The following is a 19,134-nucleotide window of genomic DNA, read 5'->3' as shown; positions in this document are numbered from 1 at the left end:
AGGTAGACGAGTTTTGGAAATAAAAGAATAAGTTAAAAGATTAATAAAAGTCAGTGAATGAATATGAAATGAGCTCTATTTTCTCGCGCTTGGTGATGCGAATGCCGAGCGTGGGAGTCTGATAAAACTAAAAGTGTTCAGCAATGAAGTCCTACGTCCAATAGAAGAGGGCGAAGTTTGCCCATTGTTTGTCTGACTTTCTTTTCCTTAATCTTAGGGAAAGAGAACGCGAACACGAACTTGTTTTGGTACATTGTTACTTTATAACTTATAGATCACGCGAAACGTGACCCTCGTGATCCACTTGTATCTTGTGAAAAAGCTGTGTTACGAAGGTTTGAGGTTATACACATGTAGGCTTGTACAGGAATGAATAAACATGTGATCATTGATAAAAACGATGTTTTTTTTTCAAAAAATCAACCAGCCTTGCTCATTTTGATTTGCTTCGAAGTTGTTTGGTTGATTAATGAGTTTCTTAAAATATCATTACTATGGACGAGATAGCGAAGGGTTTCGCAACCCTGCACGTCTACATAGCGCAAGAAGATAATATTTTTTTCCTCATTCCAGCGGTTGTTGTGTTCCGCCGCTTGGCACGTTCTGCTTTCCAGTTCGTTTACTTCTTTGATTATCGTAAGTCATGAGTAATGTAGAATGGAGAATTAGGATGGGGAACGGGGAACGGGGAACGGGGAACGGGGAACGGGGAACGGAGAACGGGGAACGGGGAACGGAGAACGGGGAGCGGGGAAAGAGGAACGGGGAGTTTCTTTATTGCTCCTTTCTATGGAAAACTGCAGGAAATCACCCAGTGTAATCTATCTGTCACCTTATTGAATTGGTCAAACAAATGTTAAACGACTTTATTGTCTAACCGATCGGAAGGTATGTTCCCTAGCCACAGGCAAAAGTCATCCTTTAGCAGGTCGTCGCGTAATTCAGACTTATTACGTCCATTCTTGTCACATGTCATGAGATCAGAGAGGTAAAAATAAACAAAAGCTTCAATTTCTATAAAGAAAAGGAAAAATTATCAGTCAGCTCACGTTCTACCTCTCCTTGTTGAACAGCTGTGCACAACTTACATAATGCCATTTTCCAATGCAAACGCCTTATTCCATTCTAAGTGTTCTCACCGGAAAACTTCAAGGAACCCGTTTGAGGAAGTCCATTGAGATAAGGTAGGCTTTGGAGATTTTTTTATGTGAAAAATTGCTCTAAACTTTGCATCGATCAGTTAGGACAAATGATAAGGAGCGTCTTCTTTTTCCATTAGTTCTATGGATGTAAGATAAAACATTTTGGATAAGAAATTTTGTATTGCGGCTATTCCGTCTATAATGCTAGGACCAGAAGCCCTCATTTATAACCCTTTCGATGTAAAAAGGGCGTAGGTTTCTGAAGAAACTGTGGTGCTGCGTCGGTGGGAGAGTATAGTAGGGTAAATTTTATTTTCAACTGAGTTGAAACGTAAATTGACCACCGCGGACCCGTTTGAGGAAGTCCATTGAGATAAAGTAGGCTTTGAAGATTTTTTTAATGCGAAAAATTGCTCTAAACTATGCATCGATCATTTAAGGAGCGCCTTCTTTTTTCATTGTTTCTATGGATGTACCTTAAATTCAGGGAAGACTGACAGCAAGGTAGATCTAAAATTTCGGCTAAGAAATTCAATATTGCGGCTATTCCGTCTATAATGCTAGGACCAGAAGCCCTCATTTATAACCCTTTCGATGTAAAAAGGGCGTAGGTTTCTAAAGAAACTGTGGTGCTGCGTCGGTGGGAGAGTATAACGAGGTAAATTTTATTTTCAACTGAGTTGAAAACGTAAATTGGCCACCCACCGTTAAGAGTTTTGCCATTCGCTCTGACGAAGGGCTAACGCTCGAAACGTCAACTTTGAGACTCCTAACGGTGGCCAATTTACGTTGTCAACTCAGCTGATAGTACCATTTACCTCTCGATGTAAGTTTGCCATTTATTCGAAAAATATTTTTCGAATAAATGTTTTCAAACTCCCGCATGCACCGATAGAGACGTGTTAGGAGAATTCAGTGGTAACAAGATTTAGCCGGAGAGCATGCATGGACTGTTTATTGATCTTTCCACATATTTATATTCCATTCCCGACTCTTTGAGGAAAATAAAAGGGTTTGGATGGTTTAAAGCCTTACTTAAGCGACAAGAAAGAGAAGGAAGTCTTTGATCTTTTGCCGGCTTTAAAGAAATAATATTTGCAGATCAACGTCTTCCGTGACAGGAATAAATTACAGATGAAAAAAAAAAAAATATTCAGGTAGAGAATGTCAAGTTTTGACTTTTGCTTTTATGATAACCGTTTTGCGCCAAATTCGTTTTTTTATGAAGCCGAAATACACTGGATAAAATGATATTGCAATTCTGATTCAACGATAGAGGCACTCTGACCCTTTTTCCTAATTTACAGTCCGTTGGGTCGTGTCAATGTCGGTCAGGTCGCGTAAATAAAATAGAAGGCCAAAAATGAATGAAGATATATGACGATACAAGAGAATATCAACTGTTGATATTCTCTTGGACGATATAAATAAAGATATAACAAGTAAATAAATGGATAAACGAATAGAAAGAATTTGTTATACCACAAACGCTTGGAGCGAGTAACGGACTTTTCTATTTTCCCTTTCTATTTTGTTAACTTTTTTAGAAATTTATTCGGTTTTCCTTCTCTATTTCTCTGGTTCTTTATTAAATATTTTTATTCGTTATTTTACTAGACAAGATGTCAGACCTGAAGCTACCAAATCGAAGCTTAGCTGCTGTTATAACTGAGGCAGGCATCTGCCTTACACTGAACATCACAAGCATCATTGGAAACGGTCTGGTTTGTATAACAGCATACAGAAACCCAAACCTGCGATCAACCACCAACCTGTATATCATTGCTTTAGCAGTCAGCGATTTGTTGTGCGCAACAATTGAAATGCCTTTAGCTTCTTCAACGCTTGTTATTGGTAGATGGGACTTTGGCGACGTCGTATGCGAAATTCAAGGCTTTGTTGATGTTTTCACCACATACGCGACCCCAGCAACCCTTGGTTTGACAGCAGTCAACCGCTATGTGAAAATTGTGAAGACGGCGAAACATAAGAAATATTTTTCGCCCCTCAGATCCAAAATTTGGTTGTTTTGCGTTTGGACTTTTCTTGTGCTTTACCTTTTGACTGGTCGAACGACAAATTTTCTCAGTTTTGAATTCGTACCTGGCTTTGACGTGTGCGCCCTTGGTTTTGCAAATCAGAGGGTTCGAGTCGTTCATTTTTGCATAACATTCGCATTGTTTTTCATAGTACCGCTATGCAGTGGTATATTCAGCTACTACAAGGTATTATCCACTACCCATCAACATCAATTGAACATAGCTCCATCGCTCGGTGACAGGACTAATTGTGGAGGAAGAAGTTCATTGAAGGAGATACACGCTACTCGAGTCTTGTTGTACGTGGCCGCTGGATTTTTGTGTTGCTGGATACCAATGTGGGCATTCATCCTTTGGAAGCGTTTCTCTTCAGAAACCTGTCCTAGAAGAGCAGCAATTCTCGTCACGTTTTTCCTTTTTCTGAGTGCTACAATAAATCCTTTTATTTACGCTTTCACAAATTGTGGGTTCCAAACCGAATTTCGCAAACTTCTGTGCTGTGGTCACACATCAAACGAAGTTGTCGCGGCTAATGTCAACGAAGCGATCGGAGAGGTGGAGGACGAAGCGAATGTGTAATACTTAAACAGACGGCAAGACCATTGATTTTTCATTTGTATAGTAAATAAGCTTCAGTTTGAGTTCAATTTTTTTTCCCTTTTTCCTAAGGATAACCACCTTTTCGCCATAGTTTTATCGTAAATTGATTAAGATAATGTTGACTCGGGGGAAGTGAAAGTTTTCGTTCAAATTAAAAGCAGAGAAGTCGCGGTCAATGGAGATGAAAATTGTTTTTACCGAGCTATTGTCTGTCATCCAAATATTGATGTCAAGGATACACGTTGGAAGGACATATTTAAAGTGATGACATATCATGACGCTCAGGGAATAATCGAAATACCTCTAACTTCTTTAACATTAACGCTGATCGTTGGAAAACTTTAATTTTCGACGCGTGTGTGCCTAACTGATAAAGGAAAAAATAAAAAGCAATATAGTGCCCTAATGTGTGGGATGGCAGCGATCCTTGAGAGGTAAAATAAAAATACAAATATAGCGAGATAATGTGACGCTTAAAGCTGACATGTTCGATCAAGGCAATAAATTTGAAATTTAGAAAGACTCATTGTAACTAGCTTTCCTCGTCATCTGTCACTTTCCAGAACGCGCTGTCAGAAGTTACTTTGAACTGATAATTAGTCAGAACAATTTTCCTTTTGACCGGCTGTTCAAAGGTAATAAATAGTTGGCTTCGTGATGCAAACGCCTTGCTAGACTATGAGCGATATCGCGGAGCTTTTAAGCGAAACTGAGGATCTATTTAGGAAAGTTCTTGAAAGTGAGGTACGTTGAGACAATTATTTATTTACCAAGCTCCTTCGTTGGTATTACAACAAACAAAAACATCAGCTTTAGAAACTTTTTACGGTGGCCAATATACGCTACCAATTCAAAATTTTAGTTTTCGATGCGTTTGTATGAGCAAAAGGAAACTTGAAAGTATATGTCCTTAGTTAGGATAATAACTATGGTGATTGAAGCAATCGATTCCAAGTCTCGTGTAAAGTGCAAAAATGACAAAAGCTACGTTCCTAAAAATAAGCTATGTCTACACTGATATGCAAAATCAAACGATTGCTATGTCATTGTTATTCATTGAAGCTTACGCCACCTTAGCCGAATGCTGTTCTCTCGCTCGTTTCTCTTTTGTTTGATATACCTTTGAAAGCACGCATTTCGGATCAAAGAAAATTTCAATTGCGTTGAAAAAACAAGTGCAGGTAAGGCTTACGTATCTTACGAACAACAAAATCACTATGCGTAGACAGCCTGCATTTGCGTCACAAAAATTATCTAAATAATTCTTGTAAAGACCCTCGAAAAATTTTGACTCGAAAATTGTATTTTAGCAGCGCCTAAATACTATATAACAGAGAAAACAAAGCGATCTAAAATACAACAGACCACAAAGAGCAACCTTGGGTTTTTCTATTCAATCGTATTTAGTACGACTTGAAGTGAAACTTGCCTTCGACCGCATATTTTCTCCGCCTATTCATCCGTCATATTGGATATTTACGAGAACTCCCGTTCCCCGTTCTCCGTTCCTCGTTCCTCATCTTCCATTTCCTGTTCTTGATTTTAATAACATCCAGTTAAAAGCGCACGTTAAGAGTACAAAGTATTTTTTTAATTTTCTTTTTATTATTATTTTTATCGGGATCAAGGGATACACCAGGAGACTACGAGTTACAATCGTAACCAAAATTATGCAATTCCGTCGAGCGGTTACCGTTTGTAGTGCATGGAAAAATTTGAAAAGTTCTCTCCCTGTTACTCTACATTCCAGCGTCTTTCAACTTCTTCCTGTTTTATAATTTATCGTATTACTTTGCTTTTTCCTATAAATGAAAATTTACTTGAATAGCCTTTAGGAAAAGTTTATGGTAATTTTTCTTTTTATATTATTTCGTATTCCCGACCACTGGTAAATGGCTTGATTTCCGGTTGCCCGCGACAGAACTTTTCGTGGTCAGTGGAGTAACACTGTAGGGAAGCTCTGAACCGACACACTTGTGTGCGTTCAGGGAAGATTATCATACACTGATCCATCAGTGTAGGACCAGCATCGAAGAGCTGATTTAAAGGTACTATTATCAGGTTGTTACTGATTGGAAGTTACATGCAATACAATTCCTTTCAGATAACAGCAGGGAAAATTACTTATCTGCTTATGCTCAATCGGCCGTCACGCCGAGAGGCGGAAGTTAGCGAAATATTTTAACTTATGCACGGGACCTAAGTTGTTTTACGATTTTGACATGTAGATATTCATAATCTTCAGGTTTGACAATATGTAGGGAAATACTGGAAGAGTTCGTTTGATTTTTGGGTACGTAAATACATAAGTTGTTTAGATCGGTCGTTCCTATTCCAGTATTGATATGCCGGTTTACTTTATTCCCTCTAAAACCAAACCGACAATAAGAACTTCAAGGAAGAGACGTCTCTTTTTTAATGTCGAAAGAAGTCGAAAAAACAGTAGCTTGACAAAAAAACTGAATCGATCGTCAAACATTCGCGGGTTGTGGAAGGTACATTAACGGGCTAAAATGAACCTTCAAACTTTAATCTGTGCAATAGTCCGCGGTTTTTATCGGTTTACCAGTGTAATAACCCACACGGGATGTTGGGAGAACGCAAGAAAACTTTGTAAATTGCTAGCCAGAAGCGGATAATGGATCAGTTTGATATCAGATACTTTAGCTAACAGTTTCCTTGAGCTCTTTTCAATGATTTAAAGCGTCTTCACTTAGTAATGAAAACTAAAAGTTACCTTATAAATGTCTCTTGATTCGTGTGCTTGTGTTTATATGGTATATATATTTATGTTATTTGCCGGCTGGGAGGTCCGTATGGTGAAAAACTGTGACCGAGGTCTTGAAAATACTGCCCGAGGCCGTAGGCCGAGGGCAGCATTTTCAAGACTGAGGTCACAGTTTTTCACCATACGGACCGACCCTTAGCCGGTAAATAACATATTTATTGTTTTTAAACTTGACGAAATTCTTTCCGAAAGAACCCGAATGACTTATCGCCGTAAATACGGCAAGATCTTCCATAAACTGAACAATTTTTGAGTGAGTAAATGGTAGTTAAAATAGAGGTGATGCAAATTAAAGAGAGGTGCCTCAGCGAAACATTTTCATTTCCGTAACGATAAAGATGATTAAAAGGCTTCCAAACAAACTTTGAAACATTATTTTTACAAGTATCTGTCACAATCTGACACCTGTCAATTAGAGAGCGCGCAAGAAAAAAAAAAGCGTAGGAACATTTGAAAAACATCAGAACTAGTTTGGCAAGGACTGTCACGACAATGTTTTCTTCAAAATCAGTCAATGATCTAACGGAAAGTATTATTCACTCTCATCGACCATTCATTCATTTACGAAGATTTACCTTTGTTCATTAAGTAAACGGCGAGGAGAGTAATTGTGAGTAAATTCAATTTTTTTACTTTGAAGTTGTGAGAGTTTGTTCGTTTGTTTGCTGCAATGGCGTGTGTGACTCTGGTCTTTCCTTCACAAAACTAAATTCGAACGGCACACTCCAACGAGACACAAGGGAATTTAATGCGGCCTTTTCTCAAAAAATTCCTTCAATTTCTGTTGTGCAATTTACGGTACAAATGTCTAAATTGAACGGAATTGGAAAGACTCACCAGGAGCGTATATTTGTTGTAGAACTTAAATTAAAACTTCGCTCGCTCTTTCACTACGAACAAATTGCTCGAGAAAATTCAGATATTAAATGAATGAAAGTTCCATCGTTCAGTTTAACTGTAACCAAATACTTCACGTTTCAACTTTCTGGGTACTTTTTGTGAACGATTAAAATTAATTGCAGACGGTTTTTAGGCCGCTTGTCAACCAACGTAATGACACTGTTGTTTATTCAAATTCATTCTGAAACCAATATTTTTCTGTCAACCACAGTGATTTGATAGAGAGAAAAGAGAGGATTCATAAGTTATTTATCGGCTTGAGCAAGTGACCGACGTGTTTGTTTAAAAATACTGCCCAGCGGGCAAAACGAGGTATATTTATGAAAAAATGACAAAGAAAGTTGGGATGTACTCGGCGACTCAAGAAAGCGTTACCGTGGCCCGTGGGCAGAGATAGGAAAATATTGACCGGGTAAAGAACCAATCAGATTGCAAGATTCGTTACCGTGCCCTCTAAAAAAACAATATATATATATATATATATATATATATATATATATATATATATATATATATATATAACTAACTGCAGACTACTGTTTCGGCCTTCTGGGCCTCATCAGTGCAGTGCTGATGCTAGGATGGAGGTAAGGCTATATACCCGCCCCAAGTGATCTCACACATGTGGTATCATCTAAGCCATGCCAGAGTGCTCAAACTAGTTAAACTAGTGAGCATGCATAATGCTAGCAGCAATGACTCATCCTAGTAGAGTGCTCAATTTGGACATGAAAGCAAAGCTTTGTATGCCAAAGAGCTATATAACTATATATATATATATATATATATATATATATATGGTATATATATATATATATATATATATATACATACGCGACATACATTACGCGATCATCGGACAGATTTCATATATATATATATATATATGTAATTGTGGGAAATTGTAGCAAATGCTGTTGGAGAGTGCTCAGTACACATGAGTGTAGAGCGAAATACAGTTCTAAATGACTAAAATGAGACACGAATGATTCCCTGTAACTCTGAGTTTCGTGCCTACGCACTCGTCAGATTTAATTTACGTCAGATTCAATTTACGCACTCGTCAGACAGATCACGATTGCGTAGTACGAAAATTTTTAACGATAAAATCCCCTGATAAATGAGCAATCACAAAACAGGCTTGTAGTGATGAAAGTATAGTCTCTGTTTTTTTTCCCTATCGCAACAAATAACACGCTCTGCTTTTACGTATCGAGCACTATAAAACGGAAAAATCAATACACAGACTTCCAAATATATATGTGTGAAACAGATTATAAACTGTTTATAATCTCTTGTATGAAAGTAATTCACAGTAATTTCGCGATTTCAACTTTCGCATATATAATCTTAAGCGTATTTTCTTTCTTTCTTTCTTTCTTTCTTTCATGGTAAAGGATTACGGATGAAGAAGTTTCTGGATTTTATTAGACTAGAAGCAGTTACTCCTTCTTGAGTAAAAAAAAAGTGGAAAAAAATTAATTTCAGCATGCCGCGTGGAGCTCTAGGTGCGACCTCTTTTTACTTGCGCGACGGGCTTCGTAGAAAAGGAGGGACTACTCATAGCAAAAAGTTTCTTGCTATCATTTGACCATATTTCGTAAGTCCGACACAGCGAAAGGATAAAATTCAAATATTGAGGCAGCCCAGAGGTCACCCTCTTTTCTTCTGATTTGAAATCAAACTCGCTTTGCAAACTCGATCTCTTTTGAAACCCAAGTGTATGATTTGTACTCTACAATTTTCCTTCCTTTGCTGAACAATAAAACAAACAAACAAACAAAAAGCAAAAAAAAAAAAAAACACTAAAACAAAACTGAACAAAACATGGTTTATTGATATCTTAAGAAACCTATAACGATATCATTACAACAGGAAAATGAAATATTGCTGTTTTACTTGTCTCGTAGAAAAATTTATCGTTAAATCATTTGGTATATTCTTATTTTGCTACAAAAAGGGTATTCTTGTTGCATCGTGGGAGGAAAAAACAGTTTGCTGAAATGGATTTGAGCTCATGGAACATGTTCTGGCTCCTGTGTTTTGGATTGTTGGCGATACTGATCGTCTTTGGAAATACTCTAACCATCTGGATATTCCTGAAGCAGAAACAACGCAAACGAACTTCTTTTCTTCTAATCAGCTTGTCTGTTGCTGATTTATTTGTGGGATTGTTGACCATCCCTCTCTTTATAGCAGCATATGAAGCATCTTTGATAACTGTAGACACGGTATTCCTCCGTGTTGACGTTTTCACAGCGTTAGCTTCCATCTACACCCTTAGCGTCATTTCCGTGGAGAGGATGTTTGCCGTCGCTTGGCCTCATCGTCATAGAACTTTGAAACTTCGTGCTTACATCTGTGCTATTGCCACACCGTGGATCATGGCAACAATAATCACCGTTTTACTTTTTACTCTTAACAGTGTAAGGGGCCTTCTTATTTTTTGTCCTGCCGTGCCTCTTATAGTTATGTGTCTTGCATATTATGTCATCTGGAAGATACAGAGATCATCGATGGGTAACCGGAATCAGTCAAGGGAGGCAAGGTTAGCAAAGACTTTATTTTTGATAACGGGAGCTTCGATTTTGACTTGGCTTCCATTTCAAATTCTTAATATAGTGCTACAATTTGGCGTTACAGCAAATTTTTCCTGCTCGACATTGTCAATCCTACTCGTTAGGGTCTTACAATTTAGCAATTCTCTCGTGAACGTGATAATTTATCCGTTTAGAGTCCCAGGATTTAGGAATACCCTTTGGCGGATGCTCCGCTGCCGTCAAAGGTTCGACGATCCGGCCCTAACGCCAGCTGGGTCAGGGTCTGTTGTGTCCCTGAAGAGACGAAAGAGTTCCAATTTTTTACCAGCGAACCCTAATCAGGAAATTGCATTGTAAATCCGTCATTGTCTTCACTTTTAAATAAACTCATCTGCTTTAAGTATGGAGGTGGGATTTATGTAAGGCGTGGTGCTGGGATAGGTTATAAATTGAGAAGAGGCGCCTAGTCTCCTTTCTTAGAGCCTAACATCTCATCAGGGGCTTTAAAATTTTAAAATGTGTCTGAAAAGAGAAACGTCAGTCCTTGTCTAGGAACTGCCCCTTCGCTTCTATTCTTCTACAAAGTCTTAGTTTGAGCTCGTCAATCGCGCAAAAATTATAGTGTTATGAGTAATTGTTGTAAATATAAGCTTCTAGAAATCTCTAGACTGATTAGTCATGCTGACTTACATATCATGGAACTTTCCAAAACATTTCATCAAGTTACGCAGTTATTAGGAAATACTATTAAAAAAGATCTTTTGTAAGCCTCTGGAAGGTTCCATAAAATATGTTAAGATTCACTTACGTAGTAGTAGGAGTAGTTGTTGCTGTCGGAGCGACGACTGTCTTTTAAAGCTATACCGAGAGAGAGTTACTGCGGAAGATTGCTTATTTCAAGGAACTTTGGAGATTGTGTCAGTGGCAAGCTGGGATAAAGACTGTGGTGGTCTTAGTGGGCTTATTAAGCTTAGCAACGATAAGTATTGTACTTCTTTTGGGAGTCGCTCCTTGTTAAGAACATTAATCGCTGTGTAATAAAGTAGTTGAGTTTGTAGGATTGTTGTCTTTTTCTGGCGGTCAGATTATATCGTGACAATAGGTTTACTCCTCCATCAAGTTCTTCGGGGAAGGCCTCAGTGGGGCAAATTTTTGGTGCTCAGTATTTCTTCATGAAAGGGGACCCTGAATAACGGGAAAAATTCTTATTGCAACCTGTTCCAACGCTTTGTAGAAGATTCTTTAGAAATTACCCAGCGAACTCTGCATGAAAACGAGACAACTGCATGAAACGCCACAAAAACGTCGAAGATCTAGATCTATGTTATCACTGATATCATGAGCTCATGTTTAGTGTATGTGTTACAAGCTTAGTCACGTTATGTTGGTCGAATAAAATGACTTTTAAACTTCCTACCATGTCTAAAATGTTTATGATACTAGGTAAAATATGACGGTTGGTCATTAATTCTCAGAGGATGGTGGATATCGATGCCTGAACGTAACAATGGCGCAATAAACGTTTACAGTGTCATTGATTTTTGGTTCAAATAAGCTGATCATGCATTGTTATAGCTGTCTCTTATATACATGCTAGTTTGGAAAAGGATCTTTTTGAGGCAATTTTACGAATGACCTCATATTTATGCATCTGAATGATTACCATATTTATCGAATTCCTAAATTTGATGTCAGCGAAGTTACCTCCGGATAGCTGTTTATTGACTCATTTATGATCTGACATAACGCTTTTGTTAGTTCTTCTTCTCCTAGCGGAATAGAAGCACTTTCAAACTTAAAATTTAAAAGAGGCACTGTCGATAATATAGACGGAGATTTACAGAATTTGGTTTTTGAACTTAAAGCCGGAAATAAACGCCTTATGGAAGAAATTCGTCACATCACTGCCGAAGAGGAGAGCTTGAAATCAGAAGTTGCGGAATTGAGTCGCCCCAAAACGATGTTGCAGGCAAACATAATTACCTTAGACAAATTTGTGGAGTATGATAAGGATTTTATTATCTATACAGGATTTCCTAACCGCGCAGTGTTCGATAGTATCTATGCATGTTTAAACCCTGGAAGCGAAGGAGATAATATTATCTACTGGCATTCACAATCAGATGATTTTATGAAAAATTAGAGAGCTGGTGAGGATTCCCTTAAACATGGCAGCTAAAAATCAAGTAATAATTTTGAAAAAATCTCTGTTGGTTGAGGCAAGAGTTCAGGGAACGGCATTTAACCAATTTATTTAATATATCTCGGACTCCTCTGAGCTGCATCATCATTTCGTCGATAAATTTTATGTTTTTTAATATTATCACCTTTCCATTGTGGCCTTCAAGGGAAAAGTTGAGGGACATATGCCTGCCGATTTAAAGGAAAAAGATACTCATCCACCAGAGTCATCATCGACGGCACTGAGGTTGGGTGCCAGATGCACCAGAGTCTCCGTCTAAAAGTAATGAGCTTTACAGCTCATAAATGACCCACAACACTCAGGGTTGGTTGGTATGAACCAAAGAAGCCAAGAGGGCATTCCCCAAATCGAGTGTCTTCCAGAGGTAAATTGCACTTAATGGATGCGTTAAAACTAGCCCAAGCTTGGAACTGTGCTGGACAAGAGGCGACGTTTACGCTTTGTATGAATCAAGTTCTCGTTTGGGTCGACAAGTAAACGTGTGGAATATTTGTCTTGAAGTACTTGTTCACCCTGAACAAAAAAAAAGAGCACAAAGAAACAAGCAGTTTGGCCAAGTCTTTAGGTGACATGTACGTACCGCTTACAGAGTTACCTAACGCCTTTGTTGACAATCCCTTGCACGAATCGCCCCGACATTGTAGCCATAACATAAAAACAGCATTCTTTAACCGAGACGAAGGAACACTCCCATTTGAACAACTTTAAGGAATATCTCCATCGGCTCGAAGTGAAGGACCGCTTTAACGTTTTTTCTCGAAGACGCCACCTGTGGCCCCCGATGGCTCGTTTTAATGCTATTCGAACCAGATTATCTCGGTTAGCTACCATTTTGGAATGATGCGAACAATAATAATAAATATATGTTATTTGCTGGCTGGGAGGTCCGTATGGTGAAAAACTGTGACCGAGGTCACAGTTTTTCACCATACGGACCGACCCTTAGCCGGTAAATAACATATTTATTGTTTTTAAACTTGACGAAATTCTTTCCGAAAGAACCCGAATAATTTATGGCTGTAAATACGGCAAGATCTTCCATAAACTAAACAATTTTTGAGTGAGTAAATGGTAGTTAAAATAGAGGTGAAATAGAGATGCCTCAGCGAAACATTTTCATTTCCGTAATGATAAAGGTGATTTAAAAGGCTTCCAAACAAACTTTAAAACATTATTTTTACAAGTATCTGTCACAATCTGACACCTGTCAATTAGAGAGCGCGCAAGAAAAAAAAAGCGCAGGAACATTTGAAAACCAACAGAACTAGTTTGGCAAGGACTGTCACGACAACGTTTTCTTCAAAATCAGTCCATGATCTAACGGAAAGTATTATTCACTCTCATCGACCATTCATTCATGTACGAAGATTTACCTCTTTTCATTAAGTAGACGGCGAGGAAAGTAATTGTGAGTAAATTCAATTTTTTTTATTTTGAGGTTGTGAGAGTTTGCTCGTTTATTTGCTGTAATGGCGTGTGTAACTCTGGTCTTTCCTTCACAAAAACTAAATTCGAACGGCACACTCCAACGAGAGACACAAGGGAATTTAATGCGGCCTTTTCTCAAAAAATTCCTTCAATTTCTGTTGAGCAATTTACGGTACAAATGTCCAAATTGAACGGAATTGGAAAGACTCACCGGGAGTGTATATTTGTTGTAGAACTTAAATTAAAACTTCGCTTGCTCTTTCACTATGAACAAATTGCTCGAGAAAATTCAGATATTAAATGAATGAAAGTTCCATCTTTCAGTTTAACTGTAACCAAATACCTCACGTTTCAACTTTCTGGGTACTTTTTGTGAACGATTAAAATTAATTGCAGACGGTTTTTATGCCGCTTGTCAACCAACATAATGACACTATTGTTTATACAAATTCATTCTGAAACCAATATTTTTCTGTCAACCAAAGTGATTTGATAGAGAGAAAAGAGAGGATTCTTAAGTTATTTATCGGCTTGAGGTAGTGACCGACGTGTTTGCTTAAAAATACTGCCCAGCCGGAAAACGAGGTATATTTCTGAAAAATGACAACGAAAGTTGGGATGTACTCGGCGACTCACGAAAGCGTTACCGTGGCCCGTGGGCAGAGATAGGAGAATACTGACCGGGTAAAGAACCAATCAGATTGCAAGATTCGTTACCGTGCCCTCTAAAAAAACAATAAATATGTGTTATTCACCAGACGGGAGGTCCGTATCGGGAAAAACTGTGCCCGAGGTCTTGGATACAGGCCTCGGGCGGTACACAAGACAGAGTAATAACATTTTTATTTTTTTCTAAAACCTAACAAATGGTTGCGAAAAGAGCCCATGGAGCTATGAGCGGGCCGGATGGGGAGAATACTGCCCGCTCTCAGACACGAAGATAAAATAAAATTTGAACCGGGGATAAAATTGAACCACAACGTAGACGTGCAGAGTTGCGAAACCCTTCGCTGTCTCGTCTATAGAAATGAAATATCATAAAAAATCGTTAATCAGCCAAACAACTTTGAAGCAAATCAAAAGAAGCAAAACATGTTTTTTATCAACGATTACATGTTCATTCACCCCTCTACAAGCCCACATGCGTATAACTTTAAACCTCCGTAACACGGCTTTTTCACAGGATGCAAGGCGATCACGAGGTTCACGTTTCGCGTGGTCTGGAAGTTATAATGTAACTATGTACCACAACAAATTCGTGTGCGCGTTCTCTTTCCCTCAGATGAAGGAAAAGAAAGTCAGACAAACAATGGGCAAACTTCTCCCTCTTCTATTGGAAGTAGGACTTCATTGCTGGACACTTGTAATTTTGTCAAACTCCCACGCTCGACATACGCATCACCACGCGCGAGAAAATAGAGCTTATTTCATATTCATTCACTGACTCTTATATATCTTTTAACTAAGTCATTTATTTCCAAAACTTATCCACCTGTTTGTTTTATATTTTTTTAATGTCATATATGTATCAGTAATAATAATCCTCGTATTAGGTACGTATTTGTGTCGCAAGTGTTAGTCTTTATTAAGAAGCATATTCACGGCATGCACGTGCCAACCAATATATATATATATATATATAAAAAAACATTTAAAACCTTTTTTTCTCAAAGCCAGAATCTATACTTTATGGTATGTTATTTTCCATGCTTTAATTATTTTAACACCTCTTCGTACAGGTACAGAAATAATACAGACCAGTTTTAAGATTACTGGGCCGTTGAAAAGTCACAAGGCATCCTGTAGTATGTAATTTCCTGGATTTTATTTTTGAAAATAACCATATATTTCGAATATCGTAAAGGTTACATGAATTTAAACAGCATAACAACCTTTAGTGTTGACTGATGCTAAAAGTTTCACTTTTGTGCCAAATTCACGGAAATGATAATAATTGATTTTCGAGCTTCGTTTTTGCATTGCTTCCTGGACATATCGGCTGTGTTTCGCCCGTTTGGTTGCGTGGATGAAAGAAAAAGCAAAACTGAAAACAAAAAAGATGGAAATCGAAGATTAATAACTTAATCAATGAACGAAGCAATTTATAATTACAGCAAAGTTTGCCAAACCAGGAACACGTGGAGCTGATAGCGCGCGCAATATACTTTTAGGAGTCTATTTTCATTCTTCTTCGGTTAGCATTCATTCCGTTACCAATATTGATCCTTATTGTATCTTTTAAGAAACGAAACATAGTTTCTAGGATAAGTTGGGTTTTGCTAAGATTTCTATTTAGGCGCCAGTTTCAAATTTTCCAGATTATTTTTATATTCCATCGGAATGAATACGAGACTGCTAAAGAATGCCTTTTTATTTTTTTTAAAAAAAGGACGAAATTAGGTTAGGCGTTGAGGATGCTTCAATTTGTTAACGAGATACGAATTATGACTGAAAAATGCAACTGAATTTGCTGAGTTCAGTTGAAGCGTTGCTACTCTTGGCCTATCCTTGGAACCGATACAGTATTATCTTTGGGTTTTGATATGCTCTATAAGATTTTCTAATTCTGAGTTTAGCTGTCATTTTGCTTGTATTGATATCATAATAAAGTTCGGGTGTAATGCGCGTCTTCATTGGTTGAAAGAGCATCCTCGATCAGAGAACAGAGCTTAGAGCTGAGTTGAAGCTGTCACGCCATCTGCCGCTTTATATTATGTCCGGCCTTTCATAGACTTCTCTCTAGCTTTTTTTCGTTAATTAAAAGTGAAACTTTGGAACAAGTGAGCCGCTAAGTAGCAACAGAAGAACTGAACAAAGGTTTGAAAACATGCCAAGCGCCTCAATTTACATTGTTATATCGTGAGCAGAGACGAAAATCCTCAATGAGAAAACGAAGGGGATAGTCCGACTTTTGAAGGTTTTCACGCTCAGTTAGATTGCAAGCTTACTTACGGTACAAAAAAATAAAACACTGCTAATACTTATAGTATACGTAATTTCGTGTTCAAAACAGATCAAGACAGGAATGATAAAAAATATAGCCAAATTAGCACAACTGTTAAAAGTAACTTATCATGCTGAGGTCCATCGCGGCTAGCTCATAATGGCGATCTGCTTAAAGGAAACGATAAATCGTTGAACACAATTCTACGTCCTGGAAATCTCACCCATGCAACCATCTGTTACCTTATTGAATGAGTTAAACAACGCTATTTAGAATTGTTAACGTAACTCATCAAAATAACCGATCAGAGTGTATATAACCAGTGAGAGAAACTATTAACTCCTTTTAAATCCCTAGCCACAGGCAACAGTCATCCTTTAATTGTCGCGTATCATAAGTAATTGAAAAGAAAAAGAAAGAAAAGAAAAAAAAAATTAAAATGGCTTTTTTGAAAAAAAAATGTTAATCAACTCTCAGTCTGCAATTTTCTTATTGAACAGCTGTGCTCATCACATGAAGGTTTTGCTATGCAAGCACCCTGTTCGATTCTAAGTGTTATTCCCGGGAAAATTATGAAGAGATCGAGGATCCATATCATTGAAGAAGGTTTTCATAGATGAGGTAAGCTATAAAATTATTTAACATCAGATGACAAATTATTTCAGCCTCGGGTTAGTTCACTATCCATATGTTTTATGGATCCATTCTATTTTTTTTACCATGCAGCCTTTATACAAAAACCACAGAACAGAAAATCATGCGTCCATTTTGTAGATATTGTTAAATATTATTATTCAGTGCGCGATCTACTGTTTTCTTATTGAACGGCTTTGCATAACCTATAAAATGCTGAATTTTGCAATGAGAAAGCATTGTTTGATTCTGAGTGTTATCGTCGGAAAGTTATTAAAAGCTTTTACATGGAATGACAAAACGAGATATTCGATAATAATCGTTTGCATTACTTTTGCGGAGTTCTGTCTAAGAACGTTGTTTGAGATAAGACAAGAGAAACTGTGCCAATTATTTACTTCACAAATAACTATAACAATAACGACACCATCGTTTTTCAACGTTTCGATGAATCTTCTCTAATTTCACCTGATGCATCTGATTATGGCGGTCGGAAAGTGGATTGGGAAGCTCTCTCTCTTTGTTTGACGTTTGTTACCTGATATGCTTTCGATTATTATCGCTTCTACAAACGCTAAACACGGACTCGATACCACCTCTTCTACTCTTTTGCTTCTACTTGTGACAAGCATCAGTACCTGTGCCGAAATTTGGGCCTCAATCCCCACTATAGTTCCGCCATGTTAGAAGGAAAGAGCTGACGTCAGCTTGGTCATGTTATCTATGGATATGTGCTGAATATTTGCTGTCCATTGATATAAGCCTAAACCTGGGCCCTACAAATAAACTCGAAACTGAAGCATTGAAGCGCATTTTTTATCAAAATTTATGCCAAAGAAGCATCCTCATTTAGCGTGTAAGATCTGCAAGTGAATCTATCATCTTAATTGTCTGCGCACCGATTTTTAATTGAATCGATAGCATCGTCAGTGCAGTGAGAGCAATCCAGAACCTGAAGAGACCAGTGAGCTGGGCGAGCATTTTATTCCACCGAAGCTGCGGGAGGTTATGATACTTTGAGGCCTAAATTTGTTCACCAAACCAAACAGGCTCTTAGCGAGAAAAGTAAACACTGAGCAAAGCTTCGCCTTTTGTTGCATAGACGGTACTCAAGAATACAATTGGTAACTTCGTCTGAGACATGGGGCCCGACAGAAACGACGGTTAATTTGGGATCTCGGGTTACAGGCTTTTCAGAAAGGACAAATAGGTTAAATAAACCCTGGAGTGATTTTAAACGAGCGTTCGTCACGGTTACTGACCGACGCGCGCAAGTGATACAGAAGTGTGTGCTATTGAGAAGAGGCTCAGTGAAGAACTGTATAAAATTGAACGCTGAATGTCTCAAACACTGAATGCATGCTTTAACAGGGTTCACGAGTTTGGTTATCTAGGCGTGGAATTTGATGATCGCCTTAGTTGGAGCAGTCATGTTAGGCAAATGATCTTTAAGGAAAGCAAGTACATAGGCATATTAGGCTCTCAACAGTAATTTCACAGCTCAGAGTGTCAGTGATGTCTACAACTCGCTAATTAGACCAACATTAGATTATTGAAATACAGTGTGAGGTTGCTGCGGTAAAGAAAATCTTCAGTCATTAATTTTAAGAGTGAATTTTCAATCTTATGCATGAGTAAACATTGATTTTATGCAACTTGTTTATATAAAATTAATCTGTTGTAACTCTGAAATAACGTGTATTCTAAGTAACATTTGCGTAACATTCAATTTATTCAACTTTTATATAACATTCATTTTTATGTAAATTTTATTAAAACAATTCTCTCTTACCGTGCTTAGGGCTCTTATTGAATCAATTCTATGTTATTACGCCCAGGGTTCCTATTGATAGTAGGTTGTATTCAAGCGGCTGAAAAAGACCACCCTGAGCCTTAAAAGTAATTAAAGGTGCCTTC

The 19,134-nt window shown here is 37.9% G+C and overlaps 2 protein-coding genes across 3 annotated transcripts; both read left to right on the top strand.

Annotated features, from left to right (window-relative positions):
* The first annotated feature begins 937 nt into the window (after positions 1–937).
* On the top strand, positions 938–4,207 carry LOC113672260 (beta-4C adrenergic receptor). 2 transcript variants are annotated; one of them, XM_089200689.1, is made up of 2 exons: positions 938–1,184; positions 2,765–4,207. In XM_089200689.1, the coding sequence occupies exon 2, from the start codon at positions 2,765–2,767 to the stop codon at positions 3,758–3,760; it is 996 nt and encodes a 331-aa protein (XP_089056815.1). In that variant the 5' UTR covers positions 938–1,184; the 3' UTR covers positions 3,761–4,207. The 2 variants fall into 2 exon arrangements, with proteins under 2 accessions (XP_089056815.1, XP_089056814.1); XM_089200688.1 differs by having other exon boundaries at positions 2,760–4,207.
* A 134-nt stretch (positions 4,208–4,341) lies between these two features.
* On the top strand, positions 4,342–11,382 carry LOC149049304 (adenosine receptor A3-like). The gene is made up of 2 exons (XM_089200691.1): positions 4,342–4,525; positions 9,430–11,382. Exon 2 carries the CDS (start codon positions 9,473–9,475, stop codon positions 10,364–10,366), a length of 894 nt encoding a protein of 297 aa, XP_089056817.1. The 5' UTR covers positions 4,342–4,525; positions 9,430–9,472; the 3' UTR covers positions 10,367–11,382.
* Positions 11,383–19,134: the final 7,752 nt, after the last annotated feature.

This window comes from Pocillopora damicornis, chromosome 3, assembly GCF_964200805.1.
Source record: "Pocillopora damicornis chromosome 3, jaPocDami1.2, whole genome shotgun sequence".
Classification (NCBI taxonomy): Eukaryota; Metazoa; Cnidaria; class Anthozoa; order Scleractinia; family Pocilloporidae; genus Pocillopora; species Pocillopora damicornis.
This window is presented reverse-complemented; position numbering and strand designations above follow the sequence as displayed.